The sequence below is a fragment of the Rhodnius prolixus genome, unplaced genomic scaffold (assembly GCF_049639745.1).
Source record: "Rhodnius prolixus isolate KJV_2025 unplaced genomic scaffold, Rpr scaffold_3, whole genome shotgun sequence".
Classification (NCBI taxonomy): Eukaryota; Metazoa; Arthropoda; class Insecta; order Hemiptera; family Reduviidae; genus Rhodnius; species Rhodnius prolixus.
This window is the reverse complement of record NW_027411603.1, coordinates 9,577,592-9,599,739: the sequence shown is the minus strand read 5'-3', so window position 1 is coordinate 9,599,739 and position 22,148 is coordinate 9,577,592. Positions and strand designations below refer to the sequence as shown.

The 22,148-nt window shown below is 31.0% G+C and overlaps 1 protein-coding gene and 1 long non-coding RNA gene across 4 annotated transcripts in view; one reads left to right on the top strand and one right to left on the bottom strand.

Annotated features, from left to right (window-relative positions):
• LOC141452800 (uncharacterized) overlaps positions 1–22,148 on the top strand; it is a 107,065-nt gene that overhangs the window by 13,023 nt on the left and 71,894 nt on the right. The window contains exons 3-12 of the long non-coding RNA XR_012457627.1: positions 1,382–1,503; positions 6,196–6,328; positions 11,187–11,300; positions 11,859–12,178; positions 14,067–14,310; positions 16,419–16,488; positions 16,575–16,746; positions 18,331–18,539; positions 20,728–20,915; positions 21,830–22,015. This is a non-coding gene — a long non-coding RNA (uncharacterized lncRNA). The remainder of the gene's footprint in view (positions 1–1,381; positions 1,504–6,195; positions 6,329–11,186; positions 11,301–11,858; positions 12,179–14,066; positions 14,311–16,418; positions 16,489–16,574; positions 16,747–18,330; positions 18,540–20,727; positions 20,916–21,829; positions 22,016–22,148) is intronic.
• Sarm (sterile alpha and armadillo motif) overlaps positions 1–22,148 on the bottom strand; it is a 135,311-nt gene that overhangs the window by 50,517 nt on the left and 62,646 nt on the right. Inside the window, exon 1 of one of the 3 annotated variants that reach the window (XM_074125237.1) lies at positions 15,839–15,981. The exons of the other annotated variants lie outside the window; for them this stretch is intronic. Within the exon in view, the coding sequence (XP_073981338.1) occupies positions 15,839–15,850 (12 nt within the window). The 5' untranslated portion in view covers positions 15,851–15,981. Of the gene's footprint in view, positions 1–15,838; positions 15,982–22,148 lie in introns of those variants that run through there. 3 annotated transcript variants of the gene reach the window in all.

Sequence of the window (22,148 nt, the reverse complement as noted above, 5' to 3'; positions counted from 1 at the left end):
TGTATTCCAACAATTGATTTAAAACTTATTTTTATATTTTCCTCGTAAACCTCTTTTTCTGATTTTCTGTTTTTAGTTTGGTTTTTCACCAAAAAATACGCGCTTTCAGGTCCGTACTGAGTATGCAGAAAGTAGTTTATTATAATACAGTTCTGTTTCTTTTACTTGCTAAATCCCAGAAGAAATAAGATTTTAGTCAAAACCAGCAAATCAGAAAAGGCCCGTCTTAAGTCATTTTATTATTATTATTTTCTTTTATTGTAATAGAGAAAGCATCGAAATTGAGTTTTCATCGAATATGTCCGCTTTGAAGTCCTCTGAATCTAAAAACAAGTTTTTTAGTCAATTATGTGGCGGTGTGAGTACGAATTAAATATCTCAAAACTTAGCTTCAAATTCCTTCAATCAGAAGTATGCTAAATGGTATTTTTAGTATGCTAAAAATTTTTCACCTTTTTTTTTTTACTTTATTTATTTTGCGACTTTAATTAATACTATTTTATTTTCTTATTAATATTTTTTAATTGAAGGCGCCTCACCATCTGAGGTTATTGGCGCCCGAACTTTTTAGTGCACTGCCAACCACCGGATAGGGTTTTTTCGTTACAGACAATACTGATTATCACTGGGAAATGAGCTGTTATTTTAATTTTTATTTAATATAATTTTTTCATATTAATATATCACTAGTACTACAAGGGGAATGAAATTTGTACTAAAAATTCAGTGCTTAAACAAAAATTCCGTTGCTAGCATTTCACTAGACAATTTTTTTCACATTTTGAGATTTTCTTAAACGGGCGTCGTTGTTTTTCTTTAAACTTTGCATATTGTTTATTAGAACCTTGAGAAATGTAAAAGATAGTCTAATGAAATTAAAAACCAAATCCAAAATCTGCACGATTACCATTTATTTTATTAGCGAGGAAAAAAACAATTGTGAAACAGATATAATAACCATAGCGAAAGATGCGCAGGAATGAAAAAATAAAATAATTGAAAACTTTATTTAGGTTTTATTCAGTCAATATACACTGCATCATCTTTCAGTTAAAATTGGATTTTTAGAAACTTCCAAATTTCATAATGTGTTTTTCACCTAAATAAAATAATTTATAAATTCAGCATATTGGAAAAAATTGTAGTAATTATGCAATAAATAACATTAAATGTATCAGGTAATGTAATATTTAGTAATTTTCTATTGCAACATTTAGTGAGTTATAAATTAAAAAATAAAGCTAAAAATTGCATAAATGTTGAATGTAGAATTTGTGTTTTGGTGAGGGAGGGGTCAGGTTTCATTTATTAGTAAAAATTATATTATATTATATGTATATATAATACCTAGTTATTCTAATATCATTTTGTTTTTTTACAGTCCCGAACGTACCTTGAAGAAATGAGACATTTATGAGTGATCAGCATTGTCTATAACTGTACCTTTAAAGAACCTAATCAGTCGACATATTATACCTTTAATGCGGAATTCCGAAATCAGAGGTACCTTTTATTATATTTCAGTTTGGAAATACACATAAAATACCAATTAACTTTTAAACTGGTTTGGATTATTCTTCATAATAATTATTAATTACTATTTCTACGCTACGCAAATTTGTTTGGAAATGCCGAAACTCGCAAAGTGAGCGAGAAACAAGTTTTCAGTTATTTTTGTTCTTTTAAACTGAGAAAGTAGAGGTATTTTACTGCTTTAAATATATTTTTTGCTATTCTAACATTATGATTAAACCGGTAGACATAAATGAATGATAAAACTAGATAGCTCCAAATGCTTGAACATAACGTAATGCGTTACGGGTTTAAATAATATAACTATTACAAGAATAAACCTGTAATACTCCTAATTCGTTACATCGATGTATTGCGGTATTAGGGTTTGATTCCCCCCCCCCCCCAGTCATGGCATATTAATAGTCATGGCATGGCAAACATATTAATAATAGTAATGCTTGATAACCAATTCCGTCCGACTGATTGGAATTTGGACGTAAAACCCGCCTAAAATCCTAGGCATTACTTCCACTATTTCTTTTCTCTATAATAAAACTTACATAAATTGGAACAATCTAATATAAATACTTAAGCTATGAATATATAATTTATTTAATATAAATGGGCCTATTTTCGCTAACCCAAAAATTAATTGTTTTAAAACATTTTGTCTTAAGAAAGTGTATCCTAAACTAACTTATATTCAGACATTAACATGTGTTTTCAAATTGTTACTGTATCTATAGTAAAAAAACTGTATATTATTAAACATTTCCGGTTGTTGGCCAACATAACCAGAAACATCATGAAGTGTTTTAGATAAAGCACATGTTCATAACCAGTCGTAACTACCTAAATTAACATGAACGTATAGAAACCTTATTTGTATTAAATCATATTTTGTGTATGGATTTTTTTTTTAAATATCAATTTGCATACAGCTTCACAATTTTATGCAATTTCGTAATTTTGAAATAGAATTGTTCTAAAACCATACGGTTAAAATTGTAATTTTTTCTTTTTTATGGATTTTTTTTAATTACTTTTTTTACAATCAGAGCATCTTTGTACCTGAAAGCAACTAGAAAAATGTGGAATGCCAGTCTATGTTAGTCCCTGTAAATTGCATCCCTATAGTAACAAACTAGACCCTTTGCTGCACGATAAACGTATTGACATAACTTTGCTCATTGGGAAATATTTAAAATAAATCCACTTTCAAATCACTGACTAAAACTTACAAGATGACCATCCCGAAGATACAGCCCACGCGATAGGGCGGTTCCTAATTCGCAAAAATCTTATTCATCATAGCCTTTACTTCAACACGTACTGATTATCTCCAGTTGTTTGTAGATTCCTTGGACACTAATCCTTACAATATAACCTCGCAGCTGGATGCTACTCTTCCAACAAATCTATTAAACATTCAGATACACATTACGGATAAGAGGTCTGCAAGAGCAATATGGTAATATGTATCCGCTATCCATCTGATAATATTCCAACGACCTATTAGTTGGCCAGGGAAAACCCCTCCTTTAACGATCTCTTTTAATATTTGAATCATCTGGTATTATACCACACCACACCATCATACAACAGCGCCATCGAGTCGTAGATATTATTTCAAGCTCCCTTGACTAGAAGAGGTAGTGCAACAGTCTTTACTTAGAAGAATGCTTAAAAAGTGGGCCACAAAACAAAATGAGTCATAGACACTATAGACCGGAAATACATGTATTGAGGTCCCCTTGCGTCAAAAAAGTGGTTTTATAAAATGGCGTCTGTGAATACTATCTCCATACTCCGTGGTAATAATGTATAAATTTCTCTTTTGTCCCTCAATGATTATTGAACAAAACTTCAAACAACATATTATTAGAAAGGCGTTACCAAAGGTGAAAGCTTAATGAACTATGAACTTTATTTGAAAAAAATAGCTTGCGAAAACGGTGTGAAGTTAATAATTTACATCTGCTGTAATCACAAATAATTTTGGTATCTTTCTTACACTAGTATTTGATTTATTCTACAAATTTTTCGGCAGTTTTTTCGATAATTTCGGGAATCTTACTTTTCATAAGTACTTTAAATGGGCTTTTGATTTTGTTGCACATGAACATTACACAGAGGAATGTGACTGTAATGTTCAGATAGACAGACAAACGAATTCGTGACGACCTTGTGAACAAGACTGGAGGTCGTGCCTCTGGTATAAAAAAAAAAAAATTCATTTACTTGATTATAGAATTCGTGTAACTCATTATTCTTGATTAAAATAGTAAATTTGAATATATATTTATTAATTCTTAAAATAAAATCATTTCATTTTTGTAATTAGGTTTACATTTTATAAAAAAATTATTATTTGGATGTTTATACAGTTTTAGTTTTGGCTTCAGAGAGACTATTTTTAGATGTATAAATCTGGCGTTACAAATCCGTTAACTTTCTCTAATACTTGATTTAATTCATTTTACCTTAGCGTTTTTTTACTTCATAATGGATTGACCTTTAGAACTTACTGGTTGAGTTGCAGCATGGTTAAAAGTAAGATGGCTGGATTTTATTGGTGGGTCTTGGTGTTAAAACTGTAGAATTTTGAACCAACAAGAACTGTAATAATATTGTCTAATGTCAAATTAGAGATACAAAATTATTTAATCTTTAGGTATGTGTCCATCAAACATGAAATATTAAATCGCATTGGCAGATACTTTAAATTCTCTAAAAATTAATTTTTATCAGAATTTTTTAGACTTATTTCTTGTTTTAAAGAGCTTTGCTTGTTACACTTGATGCTGGTTACGTGTATGTCAGAAACAGGTCAGGTTATTTGTACTTTGGTTGGAGAAAGCTTTTGCTTCTTATGTAAACATTGGCAATAAAACATATTAGTATTATAATGGAGAGACAAAGAAGTTGGCGCCTAGAACCCAGTACATTGCCTGCCTTTGGACAGTGTTCTCTTGTTAAAGACATCACCGTACTATAAACTACGAAGCTCTCTTGAAGAGAAAACCAGGGTAGCAGACCTTGATTCGTATGCTAAGCCTCGCTTATTAATCTTGTTCAACCTAAATTCCTAAATGGTAATCTCTTCACAATCCATCCAATCTGACGGCTATTTCTTCTCATGTCCCTCTATCAAATTGGACTTGAGTACATATTCATAGAAATATCTCTTTGAAATACTTTGAAAACATCTGAAGGAAGTCCTAGCTAGGGAATTTAAACCAATTCATTTCCAGTTAGGTAATTACATCAAAAATTAAATCTAAACAAGTAATAATAACAATAATATGATCACTGCAAAATTATGTTTGAATAGTCATCATAAAGCCGAAATTAAACTATTGTAACCTATTAATAATAATGAATAGCTCTGTAAAGTTCAACATTAATATTAAGACGGAACTTGGAAGGGTTCCTTTCAAATAGCAGAACGTGAGAAAATCATAAATCGAAAAAATTTAATGTTAAAAAAAAAAAAGATAATCAAAAACAGGTCTGAACTTGCAATCTTGAGTACGACTTGGTTCAAGGACATTTTTTTTAAGACTAGAATTTTGAACCAACTGGAAGTGTAATAATATTATCAAATGTCAAACTAGAGATAAATAATGTTTTTCTCACTCCTGATACGATAAACCTTTAATGTTCAATTACTTTAATTAATAAGGTACTTTTGTTCATACTGCAATTCAACTATTTAAAAAATAATAATCTGGTGATATGCGACATAAAAATATTCACTCTGATTTCGCCATAACAATTGTAAGAAGGGAATTCCCATAGGATATACTCGTATAATTTTGACTATTTGGTTGATTAATATTAAATAGAATGGAAGGTTCTATAATAATGTGATAAAAATAATTGGTTAACATAAAACTCATACCACCTGCTTACATTAAAAAAACCAACTACTACCTCAGTAAATAACTTGATCACTACGTTTTTTCTTACTTAGTAAGAGAAATAAGAGTAAGTTACTATGGTAATTTACGTTTCTAATACGTTATTAATAAACGCTTACAAAATGAGGCAATCCAGTGCATAGAAAAAGTTTACACTCCAACAAACTTCCAATTTTAAACATGAAAATATATTTTAAAATTATTACAATCAAATGTTATGTTAAAAATAAAATAAAATTACCAATAATAACTGAAAAATAAACAAAAAACTGTATGTTTTTCTATATAATGCATAATGTAGTTGTGTAACTTTTAAGTGCGAACAAGAATTATAAAATAAAAATGAAAAAGAAATACACATATAGGAAAATGGATTTGATGCAAAAAAAACTTTGGCGCCGAGTAATTTATTATGTCTACTTTTCTGTCGCGGATCGCTCTGACAGCACTACCTAGTGTATTTTACATAAATTAGTTTTTCTATTTATATGAAAATAAAGTTTGTACTTTATCTTTTTTTCCTGATTCTTTTTTTAATTAAATAATGTCTCGCGATAATTAAATCAACATATTAAATTGCGTAGCAGAAATATAAGTTAATAACAGTTGTAATAAAGTAGTGGCACGGATTTCTTTTGGATTTTCCTCGCTTCTTATGACTGAGTTTTTCAAACAGAATTTTGATTAGAGATTTATTTTTTGTGATGCTTACATAAGAAAATAGATTGTTATTGAAAATAATGATTATTTTTTCTAGGTTGGACTGGAGGTACGGAGTCTTTCCAACTGTTTTTACATCAGGACTACACAACCTTTTAAGTTCTGTTCTGAGAGCCAAACTTCGTGCACACGCGATAAGAGCCGCATCTCACCACGCTTCGTTGTTCTATGTAAGCCATTTCTTATAAGACCATCTATTACTTTACTAAATTTAGGCACTACGATAGCCGAGCCGTTAGAGGCAAGTCCTGCAAAGCTAAGTATCGTGGCACTGGTTCAGTTTCAATTACCGGTTTAGGCCTTTGATTTTGTTAAAAGGTGAATAAGAGAAATTTAAAGTAAAGTACGTTTGCTAGACGCTTCCGTCCGAGACCTTAATTTGGTAGTGAGACCGGTAAAGCCCGGCAAAAAATTAATTTACCTAATTCGAAAATAAAGAATAATTATTTTGTTATTAATAATAAATGTAAAAAATAATACTCTTAAATCACAGGGGAAACACTTTTAAGTTATGAAACTAATAATTCTAATTTATCAATTTTCCTAAAACTGAAGTGTTTTAAGTGTTTTCTTAGACTTTGAAAATGTTAATCACCACTTACACTTTATGGTTGAAGTCCCACTTAGAAGTTTCTAGCTAAAAGATAACTGCCAGGTAACGAGTTCTTCGGTTTTCTTTTTTTTTCCGAACTTTCCACCCTTATCAAACCGTCATTCAGATCCCAGAACTCTCCAAAAATAATAAATTAATAAAAGTGTGTCAGTAGTGATTGATTAAGAGAGAGAGCCTTCGTAATTATTTAGCGTGTTGTGATTGAACGTTGGGTATTTCCTCCATTAAGTTTTATTCTTCGTTTCTTATGAGGTTATTCCAAACAATATGTTATTTATATTAAAGCCGGGAAAACAGATTATTTATTTTGTTTTCTTTTTATTCTTTTACCTAAAATATAATTTTGAATTGTAACACCATTAGTTATTCAAATGAATAGTAAATTTTTATTAGAATATCTCAATGTGCACGTAAAGGTTTCCAAAAAAATGGTTTACAATTTCTCTATTAAAATTCAAATTTATAATAGTATAGAATCTTGAATTTTTTTACTCAAGCAGTTGCAATTTCATAAACTTTTTATTTTGATGAATTTTAGTTCTTCTGTAGTTCTTAAATATACGTACTGTATGTATATTAAATCGTATTAAAATTAAGAACAGAGGAAGAATTGATAACTGGATAGTTTATCGGATAATGGATTACTAATATTAACTACATTTTATATTTTACTAAATAAAGTATCAAAAAGCCTGCGTATTATTTAGTTTGCACGAAGAAAAATAGATTGCACGTCAGTCGGCTGCACTAATTCTTTAGTGTTCTAAGTTCTTTAGTGTGAAATCTTTAGTTTGAACACCGGTTCTTTTTATGAACTTTCAGCTTTCACTTAAATATTTTATCTGATCAATAAATGAGGAGAGTATTTTCAACTTGTGAACATTAAAGAAAACTTTTCAAAAGTGTAACCGCAATTAATACACCCAAATTTCGTCCAAAATTAATAGAACTACGACACAAAGAAAAGCATACCCTCCATTTATACGGAATACGCCACAGGTTTGATACTATAATTTAGGGATCCTAAAATTATATTATTGGTAACTAATGTAATTTTTTCAAGTGCCCATTTTATGTTCCTAGCTCTAAAGTCCACCTAAGCTCGGGTCCCATCTATTCAAGTATGCAACCATAATTTTTTTAATAGTCAATGCTTAGCTGTGTGGTTAGTGCACTGGACTCCCACGCGACGTCCCAGATTTGAGTGTAGCTGGTTAGGTTACCCTTAGTTTTTCTCTGCAGTTCAATTTTTGATAATTAATAAAGTCGATAGACTTGACGCACAAAAACTATTTTCACTTTAATAAAAATTAATGAAGAATATTCTTTCTTTAGGTTCTTATTAAAATGAACATTCTTATTTGAAATAAGTTATGAGTTGGTTGGTAACACTTCGTTGTAAATTAAGTGTGGAATATTAGAACGTCTGTTTGTTTTTTAAGTCCTTGGTATTTAAAGAAGCCGGTGAATGAACAAAGGAAGTCAGCAAGGTAGGGCATCTTCTTATACTCGAATAATATTATGAAAATCAGATTGAAAAGGTGGAGAGCTTGTGATTATTGTTTAACAACGCCTTGGGTAAATATAACTTTTTTATTTTTTCATTTATTTACTGCGTAGTAAGTATTGCAAATTATAATACTTTCAAGAAAAAGTTAAGTTTTCATTCAATTAATAACAAATTGAGAACATATGTTCTTCATATATTTTATTTCGTTAAAGCCCTTCGGGGGAGAAAGCTATATTAATAATGATATAAAAAATCAATGCTAAGAGCAATACCTTATAAAATTAGAAAACTAGTTGCAGTTGTGACTCAAGATTTTTATGAAATAAATGTTTTATATTTTGTTCAATTATGCATTCTAAGTTATGACCCAAGGCATACAATTTGACCCAATTAAAATTTAATTAATATATTCAATTGTGCATGCATTGGAATTGGAATTTTATTCCCACGTATTCTAAAATAAGAAAGGTTCTGGCGAGTGGTGAAAACTTGATTACAACAATTTGATAGGATCGCGATTAAAAGTAAAGTAATGCTTATTATTACAGGCAGCCCTTTACATCCAACTACCAAATTAGGTTTCTTGCTCGGAGCCATCTAGCAATAATATTTTGCTATTTAAACATTAAATAATCCCAAGTCCTAGACTGGAAATCGAAGTAAATACCACAATACATGTAGGCTTCGTGGGCCAGACTTCCCTCTAATCGCTGGGTTACCGTGGCACCCTAAGAATGAGCTGGATCCCTGAGTAAGAGAAAGCCGAGTAAGTGTTCATACCAAATTTCCCCTTCCCCCAAACAAAATTTTTGCTGATTGATATTGTCAATGAACTACTTAAGTTTATATTTTTTCGATGTTTTCTTCAGTAGGATCATTAGAATTACAAAGAAGTTCCTTAAGTGGTTAGAAATTACTAGGTAACAGTAGAAATATAGAGGAGAAAAACTGTTTGGTACAGCAACTTCTCTTCAGGAACGTGCTCTACCCACGCAATCATAGCAAACACAAATAAAAAACTGGAAGAGTCAACTTTAAGTAGCTAGCAGTAGTGAGGAAGAAAATACCACTCCTGTATGTCTGTTTAAATGTGCGACTGAAAGTGCTTTGTGAGCCATCTTGTGCAACTTTTATAGTGTGTACACAACCACACAGTCTGTGTGCAAAAGGAAAATAAAGTGGTCCATCGTACATATTCTCTTACTCAGCAGGTCATCGATCTCTTCCGACTCATGACTCTAAAAAAAATTTGTAAGAAGCCACTAAGCTGTACAATCTAAAAAGATAAGATGTCTTTGCTAAAAAAAAAAAATCATTCCGATAAAAGTCGCACTACCGATGAATTTCGTTCCACCTTGGGATTTGGTTAGCCATTATATCATCATAAAAAAGAAAGTAAAGAAAATAAGCATGTAATATACAATTCTTGATAATGTAAAGTCCCAACGGAAGTGAAACTAGAGATAATTTTACTGCTCAGCCTATAATATTAATAAACAATACCCCACAGTTTGATAAAAGCCAATAATAATTTTTTGGTTTTTATAGTGATAAAAATGGCGTACATCGGCCAATTCAAACTGATTATTTTAAAGTACTGTGATGACAGAAATTAAACGTTAAATTGGGTAGTGGAAAAAAATCTTTTATCAGAATCAAAAGTGATGTCCAATAAATTCTTGAATCAAGATAACTATCAAATATAAGAAGCTGTATTTTTATTACAACTATTAACTATTCTTAGACTACTTCATATTTTAATAGTAATTTAAAGATGAATTAAAATTTCTATGAGAGATTAACAATTTTATTCATTTATTTGATGGTAATTCATGTTTTGAGGATTCCAAACTCGAAAAAATAGTTTTCAGAATTTAAATTCCTGAAAAAAATCTTTTATTCTGTGTGTGTATCTCATACTTTGGCTAAATGTTGATATCAAACACTTCGCTTACGTTTTAGGGGGCTAAGTATTTGTGGCACTTGCTCTAGGTTATAGATCTTTAACCATTATGTTCTCTTACTAAAACAAAAAATACTAGGATCATGTAAAATTTTAGAAATTGAGTATTATTATAGATTTGAAACATTTTCCCATAAAAGTTGGCGGAGAGATCTGGGGACTTTAGATATGACTAAATCCAATTTACATATATTCCATATTGCAAATATCGTTCTAATCTTAGTATGTGTACCTTCGAAGCGTGTACAGTTGATAATATCAATTCAAATAGACCCTTGACATTGTTTCAATTTGTTTACTTTTTGCACAAATAAGTATTAGAGTCTTAAAATAGAATACAATTCAGTTTACCAGTTATTTTGTTTCACAATTCATGTTTTCTGAGTGACACTTGAATTTAAATAAATATCTCGCCTGAATCAGAATTCAATTTACATAAACGCATTCATATGTTACTGAGACGTCTGACAGACAAATAGTGTGACAAATCTTTCAAGTATGCATTATACATATTACTAACTAAGTACTCGGAAAAACACTGAAGTAAGAACAATAAATACTAAAAAATGTATAATAATAACAATAATGAAATTTATGATACAATTACTAGAAATAGCAATATAGCAAATCGCCATTTTATTATAATTTAAATAATAATTTGATTTTATCAGATTCTAAATAACTAATCAGTGAGACAATAGATTAAATTTATATTATTTCATTACGGTGATGATGTAAAAAATAAATTTTCCCGCCTACATAAAACTCCTCCCGCATTTATAATTAATTATCAGTTCTAAATTACAAACATAGTTCTGCTTTTGTAAAATGTTAATCAGATTAAATTGGTTAACTTAGCAAATAGAATTCTATGGAGGAAGTAGACTAGATGAAGATTGATTGATTGATTCTCTTAAGGTAATGCTTTATCTAATTTTTCAGGTAACCTTTATATCTAAGGTCCCAAAGGTCAAGACCGAGAATCTAACCCAGTGTAATAATCCAGCTTTGAACTTATCGTCTCTAACCGACAGCTAATTTGAAAAATACATTGTGGTTGGTATGATTCTTATAATTTTAAAGCTATCTGCATCAATTCATCTTCTAAAAACTGAATCAAAACAGAGTACATAATTCTTACTTTACTTGATTCTTTCTTAACCTAAATTGGATTATCAAGTGTCACAGAATCCATAATTATCGCGTGAGTCTTCATTTGTAAACTTTATATATATAATGTACTTTGTTATATCTTTGGATTCAGCTATCAGCGAAATTTTGAATTAATACTTTAATGTAATTAAGTATTTGTAAGCAAAACACATGCCAGATGTGCCAAATGGCCAGATGTTTTTACAACCTCGCTTGCACTCTCAAGTGGTTTTCAATGTTTAGTCGGAGGGACAAATATGGCTTATATTAGTATAACAAATTTATTTTAGAAGAAACACTAATCTTGAATTTTTTAAGTTTTCCTCAAGTGTACCGCAATCGACTTAAAGGAAACAAACATTGCATTAAATACCAACTTTTTCACATCTTTCGTCTTAACCATTTATTATTATTATTATTTATTTTTTAAATTCGAACGTTTAGTTTTTCTTTCTTTTTCAGATTTCTTCCTCGTGAGAGGAAATTTGGTTAGAGTTAAGTGGATGGTTTTAGGTTTGCACTATTCAGGAAGGCAAGTTCCAGAAACATCTAACTTAACAGTCCCACAAAATTTCCCTAAAAATCAGTTTCCAGATAAAAAATAAAAAATAAAAGGCGCAACTAAAATTAACAGCTTTCTGTAAACAAGCAGCAGTGCGAAGCGATGGTACTTTCTTTGGCTAAGTGCAGTCTCCTAGTTCAAGAAATTGTATTCTCGAATCTGGACGTTTTGCTTCTTTTTATATTTAATTTTGTGGATTCGTACTTATTGAGAGAGAGGGGTAAGTTCATACTTTCATTCTAATTTGTAAGACCACTATTTCGAACCAAGAGGAACTAAAAACTTATTTTTGTAAACATTCAAGATTGTAAATGTCACGACTGCAATTTAAAGAAGAAGTTATCTAATTTAATTCTACACATTATATAATTTGATGTATTTGAAATTCATTCCAGTAAACAAGTTACGTCATGAGGCGATCAGCTGGCTCTATGTCTACTCCTTTTAGCCACTTATATCCATATAATACACAAATGACTAAGCGTGCAGATTATTAGATATATGACGAACAACTATGAAAGAATTTACGAGCAGGCGAATCGGCGCCAATCTTCCGTCTTATTTCATTCCCAAGATTATTGTAATGTGACTACATTGTCGTTATTAATATAGTAATCTTCCCGCATTGATGACTAATTTTCCGTTTTACCTTCTTCATTCATTATTTACTTCCGTTTATATAAATAAGCTGTTATTGATTTATTTAATTTTTTTAGGAGTGCCATCTTTTATTGCATTTTACAGTTATGTCATCAATTTTTCCAGGCCCTTTTAGTGAGTCATAATTTCTTTTTCCTAACATGAACTTATCGCGATGAAATTTCTTGAAACATTTTGGGCAAAAAAATGGCTAAAAACACAAAATATATACAGACATTTCCATTTAGAATTGTCTTTATATCTTTTCAGAAGTAATAACATCGCACACTTCGCTAAAATGAATTTTAGAGAGAATCTTGTTTTAAGCTTTTCAGACACTAGTAGTATCTACCCACGTATATTTACGGCGAAAACTTAAAATCCGCCTAGTGAGTGAAATCTTTTTAAAATTATTTACAATTTAATTAACAATCTTTTTTTAACTTCCGCTGAATTTTCAGTTAATCACTAATAATATAGTTTGCAGTTAATTATTACATTCTAATAAAAATTGGATGTGACAGCTCTACATACCTTGTATACACAATGTTTTCCACATAAATTTTAACTACGGTAATGATCCTTGCATTGTTTGAATAAAAAAATAAAATTAAATTAGAATAACATTGGTCTCTTACAAAATTATGTAAGTTTACGTTAAAAAGATTGTCTATTGTTTCTTTTTAATTTTTCTCTAATCTGATCGGCTAGCAATGAAAACAATAATTACTTACTTCACTATCATTTACTATTCACGATCACGGCATAATTCTTTTGTAGGTATTCTGCAATTAGAAAACGCATGTTTTTATTACCCAAACATATTTTATTTATTTAGAAAGGAATAACTTTTCAATTAATCTTTACTGATCAGTACATACGAGTATGTTTGAGATGACAAGGTCGCATTCAGAATGCTTAGTCTATAAGTGTATACGTTGACAATTAAGTAGTAAGTCACTTTTTGTATGAAATTAGATGTTTCAGATTCCTGATTCAGCAAGGTGATAAATATAAATTTATATCACTCAAAACATTTAATTTTATTGCTGAATATCATGGAAACGAGAAAGAAATATAATCATTTACATTCTCTTTGTGCCTATAAAAAAATAATATATATTTCGAACAGTCGCGTTTACAAAAATTTGATATTATATCTGAAATATATGTTTAAAAGTCCTCTTAGTACGGGCAAAAATATGTAAGCATGTTTTTGTAAGTTGGATTTTGATAATATGCTGAAATATATGAAAATATCAAATCAGGTCTTGTTTTAAAATGGATATTTTTGGCCCAAATCTTATTAGAATCTTAGTCCGTTGCCAAGAAGTGCTTTTGCTTTCTTTAAAAAGTTTTCTTATATTCGTGGCTTCCCATTATCTTTCCCATACCAAGCCTAGTCTCTTAATAACCTTCGAGTGGCTTTCTGAATTCTCGATTACTGTAATTCACTTTTTATTTTGCAGCCTGTCGATGTAAGTGTTGGATTCCTCCAGTGTGTATTCACACAATCTGAGTAATCTGAGAAGATATTACCGGAAAAGACTGACACAGAGGAAGGAAAAGGGTGTCTTTCGAGAAAATGGACATGTTACTACCCTCTACACTGGAGCCAGTAGCTCTAAATAAAGATTATCTCTCATCTTCTGTCGGCGCCACAATGTGAGTTACAGGACCTGCAAGAAAGTTTCTCCCAGAAGGTAATCGGTGGTGGGTAAAAATTTATTTAAGGGAATTTAGATTTAGAAATTTATTTGAAGGATGCTAGGTCATGCTTCCTGGAAGTGTAATGTTATTAGACTTGAACCATGTAATGTTTTGAAGGCAACTTACTTTAATAAAACTTCTAATTTAAAAAGAGTAAAAACATTGTAAATCTTCGATAACAGTAGAATGTTATGTGCTCAAGGAAAATCTCGAATAGTTGAACATATACTTTCAAATTTTTCTTATATTTTTTTTTATTTTTGGTGTTTTTCCGTTTTTAATAAAATGCTATAAACAGAAAGCTGTTCAATAACTTATCTGTTCGACAGCTCAATATATTTTTAATTTAGAAAGGGAAATATATGTATTTTGTATGAAACAAATTATTAGTTTGTTTACATAATAAAAAAGGTGGCGTATGAACTGTTCGAGATTACTCTACTACGATAAATATAGACAGTTAACAAGCCAAGGGTAACAATTAACTAACAGTAGAAAAAAAAATTGATTTAAAGTCTAATAGAAGGCACGAATTTCCTCTCTCTTTTCCCCAAGTTATCTTTGTATTATAAGAAACTTAAACGATAGCCTATGTGTGAAAAAAAGAGTTTACCCGAACGTGTATTCGGAACGAGATGAAAAGAAAGGTCGTATTAAATAAATAAAAAAAAATTAAAAAAAGTTCATACTTGACATTAATCTATAGCCATCTTCAGGCGGTCCGTTTTTGTTTTCCTGCAAAGAACTGCGTCAATAAATTTAGATAATTAACGTGAAAGGGTTATTATGTATTTTCATATAGTGTAGCTGCTAAAGTCCTTGGATTCGTCCTTAAAGTCTTAAGAGTTTGACTGCCTTACGTAGTAATCTCTACAGCTAAGTCTTCGGAGCTAATAATGAGACGAGAATATAGGCCTTAGATGGTGAAGGAGTGTACAGAGAAGACCAGGAGTCAGTGACCTTAGATGATGAAGCATATATTAAATTTTAAAAAAAATTCTAGCCTGAACACGACCTTTTCTTACTCGATTCTCAAGATATAAACGTCTTTTTTTTTTATTATTATTAGATAATTAATTTCTTCTAACATGGTACAGTTTGTAAAGCCATACATCACACTGAAATGATACTTTAGAGGTAAAATTTTCTATCCCAAGATTGCCTCGAAAGAAATTTACCTAAAAAATTATTTTAATATGTTATAGAGCTATGTGTAGCTATGTATAAGAGCTATTTTGGAGGAAAGATTAAACAAGCGGAAGATCCATACATTAGAGTGCTACTTCAGCAATTTCTGATTCTCCTTAACATTTTTTAAATGAAAATATTCATATATTACATTAAAATGGTCTTTCAGAGGAAAGTCTATTCATCTCCCACACCCAGTAAGCCTTTAATTTTGCTGGGAAAAAAAATCAAATAAATTTTGTCTCTTAAAAAAAGATAGCATTTCCGTTTTCCCGCATTTTCGAGAAAAAGTAAAAAAAAAAAATAATAATATAAGCAGAACGTAAAGTAAAATATAACTTACTGTGGGCAACATTATCCTGTTATGAAAAACTCGGAATCCGGCACTATGCACCCATTCATACTCAGTCTCATATAAACACCGACTGAACTGAGCGATTGAATAACCACTACATTTTATGCAAACAAGCAATGATTCACCAATTATTTGTCGGCCTCAGAGTGTGTGAGTGTGATTTAAAGAACCAACTATCAGTATAGTATTTTAATGACCTTTACTATCATTCTGTCTCTTTCATTCACTTACCCCCTCTTTGTCAGCGCTGTTAATACTACGATAGAGAAGCTGGTTAGACGTTCCAAGAAGACCTCAGTAACTAATATAAGAAGTATAGCAAGAAAAATAAAGCAATAGAACTGAATTACTAATTTGTCTATTGAATCACTTGTCAGAAATAACAGTTTTCTAATGGTTCATTAGTAATATTTTCATTTTTCTTTTTTGACTTAACGTTCTATTAATGTTGCCAGTCATTAGTGCTCACTCAGAGCACGTAGTTCTACAACAGCAGTTGCTCTGCAAAATATTTTCGTGTTTTCAACTTTTGAGTGTTTTTAAATAGCATGTGTTTGTAAATTTGCAGGCTGGCAGGGTGGAATCTACATTTGAACGAGTAAGTGGCAATAGCTATTTATTTGAGAAGATTCGCTGAGGTATATTGTTTTAGATAATCTCTCTCCACTTCACCGACTTTTTTACTGTTACAAACAAAAATTTTGTTTTTTCTACAACTTTATAGAAATTTGCAACTGCAGGCGCAATTTCTCCTACAACAAATAAAACAGATGACTGGATGTAACATTATAGAATTTACCATCCATCGGTGGCTCTCCAATAATCGCGAGGTAGCTCAGGATGTGCGGAAGGGCGGACCCTCTTGTATTGGATGGAGATTAGATCTTAAATGAAAGGTACTTTTAGACCAGAGTGAATGATTCTGTTAGAGACGTAGTATGGAGCATTTGCATTTATTGAATTTGTGACGATAACGTTTGGAGTCAGTAGATGTTGGAGTGCTTAGGCGAACCCCACAGTTTGAGCCCATAGGTCTATATTGGTTTCAGTTCGGTAGCGAGTTATATATTAGAACTTTTGTTGTTTAGCGTCAATTTTTATCATCTTTCAAAGATTCTGGTCAGTGAGTAGTAGCATTTATTTATTTCTTGTAGTTTAAGTTCTTTTTAAGTATGTGGATTCTGTATCAAACGTTTGTCCATGCATAGTCCGAGGTAATGTAGATTATCATTATAAGGAAGTGCAGTCCGGTTGTAGTAAATTCTAAATATTTAGTGGAAAAATCATGTGAGCGTTTAGATACAACTTTATATCTCCAAAGAAGTTCAAAAGACGAATTTCTGTGAAAAGCACTTAGAACCAATCAATCAATTTAGGAACCCTGTCATGTATTTATAAATTCAATTCTTCTTTCATTTTTGCATTGTGAAGAAACAAATGATAACAATAAATACAGTTAAAATTTTTACTTCTAAATGTGCGTTCGGAAAAATTTTCTGTGCATTAATTACAAAATTATTAGAATCTTTCATATTTCATCATCTTAATTAGGTTTCTGTTTTATAGTTTTTATGTTTCTTAGAAAAGTAAAATATCAAAGATAAAATAACCATAATATTTATCATTATAAGTATGTACATATGTGTAGGCTTCTAGTTAAATAAGAGGTTATTTTAATAAATAATAAAGGAAATATCGTAAAGCTTGTTAGGAGATCGTAAAAGTTTAATTGAAGGTCGTTCCGCTCAATAATTTTTATGTCAAACTTCCTTCCCTCTTCGAATGAGTTCTGTTTTGTATTACAAGTAACAATAACTGAACTATGTTTGAATTTTTTTTTTATATATTTTATAAAATATGTAACTGAATAATTAGCTTCCCACTTGGTCGAATGGATCTAACTGCCGTCAAATCATCAATATTTTTGACTTGACAGCAGTATTGATGTCATTTTCCAAGGATACTGTTGGTGTAGGGTCTGCTTTTCTTCCTGGTTATACTACTCTTAGTTTTTTGGTTAGCAGAGTATTGTGCAATTTTATCGAACAGGTCTATGGGGCCCCCACTGGGGCATGATGCAAGATAAGTAATATAATTCTTAGAAGGGCGCCTGTTGCCTTGAAGAGTCGCCATATAAACATCCCTGCCATCCAACCACTGACAGGAATGGCATGATATTTTGGATTGGGCTGAGCTGCAAACAACATCTACAGACGCCCTATGTTACTCCTCCCTGCGAAAGAGGAAAATTGTGGGTCATATTCTTGAAAATCGAGGAAAACTGCCGCATCAGTTAACCTTAATAAAGAAAGCACCCGTTTTAAATATGCGAAATGTCACGTTTGAGCTTGCAGCAATATTTTGTTTCATTCGCTATAATTAATTTTTTTAATGTGAATAGCTATTAAAATTGTGACACAATTTTAAAAAATTTGATATCTTGTAATTTTGAAAAAAAGTAATGTAGTGCCTGTTTTCAGGACTTTGTTCCAATTAGGTGTGTGGATGGAGGTGATTTGCAACTACTTTACTGTAAATTCCTTTTATTGATAATCAAAAGAAATCCAAGACCAAGACCGAGAATCGAACTCAGTACCAGATTATATTAGCTTTGTGGGCCACGCCTCTAACCGCTCGGCTGCCGTGGCGTCTACATCTCTATTACTTTCGTCTATTTAGCACAGAAAAAGTAATAATATTTTAATTAATGTCAATATATAAATATAAACATTTTAAAATGATTTATAAAGTTTATTATTATTATTAAATACAGTTTGCTACATGTAGGAAAGATACAGATTTTAATCTGAAATCATTGAGCCTTCTGACCTCTGTTCATTTCTTGAAATTAGATTATTAATGACGTCTACATTATTACTACTCCATCAATATTAATTGCTAACTATATAATCAGATCTCTGTGTTATTTAATATATGTATGTATATGTTGATATTAATTCAGAAACCTTTCACTGATATTTAAAAAATTAATTAACTCACCTATTAGTCTACGGTTTATTTGTATTTTTAGTTTGTGTTATTTTGTTGGCTGAAGTAGGTTATGTGTTAATGTTTAGGTTTTTCTTATAATTGTTTTGCTACTATAGTTCAACCTATTGAGTTGTTACGCGTAATCCAGCTACCTGCACTGTGTTGCACGGTAAAGTGTTTCATTCCAAGGTTTGACCCCTTCCCATATAATGCTACATTGCCAGTAACTGTGAATTTCTTAAATGCGCAGACGTTTTCGTTTTTTGAGATGCTCCACATAAAATTCTATCTGTAGGCTTTGAGAATAATCTAGCAATGGTCGCTCTAAGCAACAGCTAGGCGCTGTTTTAGAGACAAAAGGAGCTATTAATGTAAACAAAGTATATCTCGGATAAATTGATTTTAGCCTATTAGCCTCAAATTATATCGAACGTTTTTGTCGATTATCTGCTATCCTGCTGTCGCCTTACGGCACGCTTCACATTTGACCTCAATTAATCGGTATTATAAAGAGAGTTCTAGTGAGAATTTAAAAAAAAATAAAAGGAAAAAGTTTAGGGTGAAATTAAAGAAGAAAAAGAGGTTTAAGGTGAAAAGTTGGCATTATTAGACAAACTAATAAAGTTTATCTGAAGATTTATTCACAGAATAAACAGTCTTTGGATGTAGTTTTATGAAAAAATAGAACCCAGAATTGAGCTAAGCCAAGATTTGCTAATATCTGAGATAAGCCATGATACTCGGAGTAACTAACCTCAAAAGCAGAAGTATAGTGGGTCTGCATGAAGCAGATTTCTGAAAGTAAAATTTCGAAATATTCGAAACTATTCTTGCTTACTTCGCGCAAGAATAGAAGAATATGTTCAGAAAATGTTCTATAGTCCTGGAAGTGGACGTCTTTAAAAAGTATTCAATTCGAAGCTCTTCACCTCGGGCGTTTGATTTTAGGGAGAGGTTTCACCCTTTAGTTATTTTACTAATGCTTCTGCTTTATTTTATCTGCTTCCTTTTCTGTTATCTCTATAAAATTCGAGTTTCTAATCCTAGCTTGGAAGACCCCCTTGCAAATAAGTTGGAATACGTTGGAGGAAGTAAAAGTCCCATGAATTTGTAATAATTTTTCTTCTCTTGGGACCTGAAAACGAATATTTCCGGTGGTAATTGAAACAAAAAAAAATCTGCATAAATGCAGTGCTTCCTCTTAGGTGTGACAAATGATAGTAAAAAGAAACGAAACAGTTAAATATAGACAAGATAAAAATAAAAGAAACAGAAGTAAAGCTATATTTATAGGAATAGAGAAAGATGACTAACTGGAGGAAAGAATAGAATGTGACCTAGTGAACGAAGCCATAATACGAGCATGTCGTTTTTCCCACTTCATACACGTCACAGTTCGCTGCAACTTGCAGTCTCAGCGTAACTATTATTACATCTCATTCAAAATGCATGAATGAAAAAAATATGAAAATGAAAAAAAAATTGTCCTATATATATGTGTTTGTGTGTGTGAGTAAGCAGTCTTCTGTTTGCTTCTCTCCTCTAATGGGTATGACTAAACACCTCGTATAAAACATAAGATGGTGTGTAACCATTTACAATTGCCTCACAGTATATGACTCATGCTCATAGTAGTAAAATATATAAGAATGAATGAATTACTTATCTAACCACTTTTCCCCACTATTTTTTTTTCCTAAATAATATTACTTCTACGTCATTGTTGTCATCAAGTCTCGTTTGTCGATGGAACTCCTTCATTTAACTATATGAAGCTGTTTGTAGGCAATTGTCTATTGATTGTGCAGATGTCAAAACACATTTGCTCTTAAAAGTGTGTTAAAAATTAAAACTAATGTAAATATTTACATGACCTACTCTTCTAGATTGCCATTATAAAGTGGATGGCTGTAAGCTACATTCACTGCCATCTGCAAGATCTATTAAGGAACTTTTCTGATCTACCACAAACTACCAAGTTGGGGTTTATTGGTAATCTAATAGAAATTGATTGGTCACTTTTGGAACCCTATCCCTCTATGAGCAAGCTCCGGAAAGACGGTCATTCATCAGAGTGAGTGCTTTTTTTAAAATTTTTTAATAATGTCCTAATTTCTAATGTGATATTCTTGTTTCTAAGAAATCTCAATACATTATAATTTTTATTTGTAGTTAATATTTTCACAAGATTGCCATCATTTAATTTCTCAGTAATATTAATTATAATTTTTTTTTTGTTTTTTTACTTTAATCGGCAATTAATTTAAATAAGGCTTTGATCTGTACACTACAGATTTCAAAATAAATTACGCCATTTCTTAATGATTTTCTTCTTTACAGTAAACTTCTAATATAACAGTATTTAATTACGAAAATAATATTTTCAGAGTAATTAAAAATAAATCTGTGTGCATAGAAGTGTCCTATAAATATTGGTAAAGAACGATTTTACTGTTAAAGTAACTTGGTACCTCATTGCACCTTTGTATATTCAACCATTTACCTAACTTGGTATCTCCTTCAGGGCTCACATACGTAATATGCTCACAACAAGTGTATAACTTGCATTGCAACTTTTTTTAAAGGAAAATTCATTTTAGGGTAGTCTGAGGGAGGGAAGCACCTTCTAAAACAAACAAGTTTATTTGAAATAACTGAACCATCAATAATCTATTTGCTTCATTCGCTTATCGCGATTCCTTGATCTTTAGTGGCAATTAGAAACTTCCAATAAGTTTCTGGTAGACGTTTCCTCTGGTAAGCACCAAGTGGAATTCTCTATGATATATCGACTGTGTACATGGATCAGAAATCTGTTATGAATCTATTCTTTTGAACTCCAACCTGCTAGCTAGATCTAGCTCAATAAATGCTTAAATGCTATTATGATTATTTGTTTATATTCATTTTAAAAAATGTATTACCTTATTGTGTTTTTAAAGAATTTATCCATCTATTACCCTTCAAAAAAATTGTATTGTGTTTTAGATAAGTAATTCCGGTGCACATCTCAATACCTGAAAAATGGGAAATCCATGATGTTTATGATTCATGCAGGTTTTTGGATTGTTTCGGCCTGGTGTGGTCTTAGTTATTCTGGTGGGGACATTTGTACAGTCAGTGTAAGGAGCTCGGCTACAAGATTCTGATGCATCAACTGTAGTAAACAAGCATGTATGAATAACATATAGTATCACCTTGAATGCACATATTATGTGACTCATAGCTGTAGCATTTCTTCTACATTATTACAGCCTTCATTACATAACCTCTAATCGTATGAATCAAGACACCTTAATGTTGAACA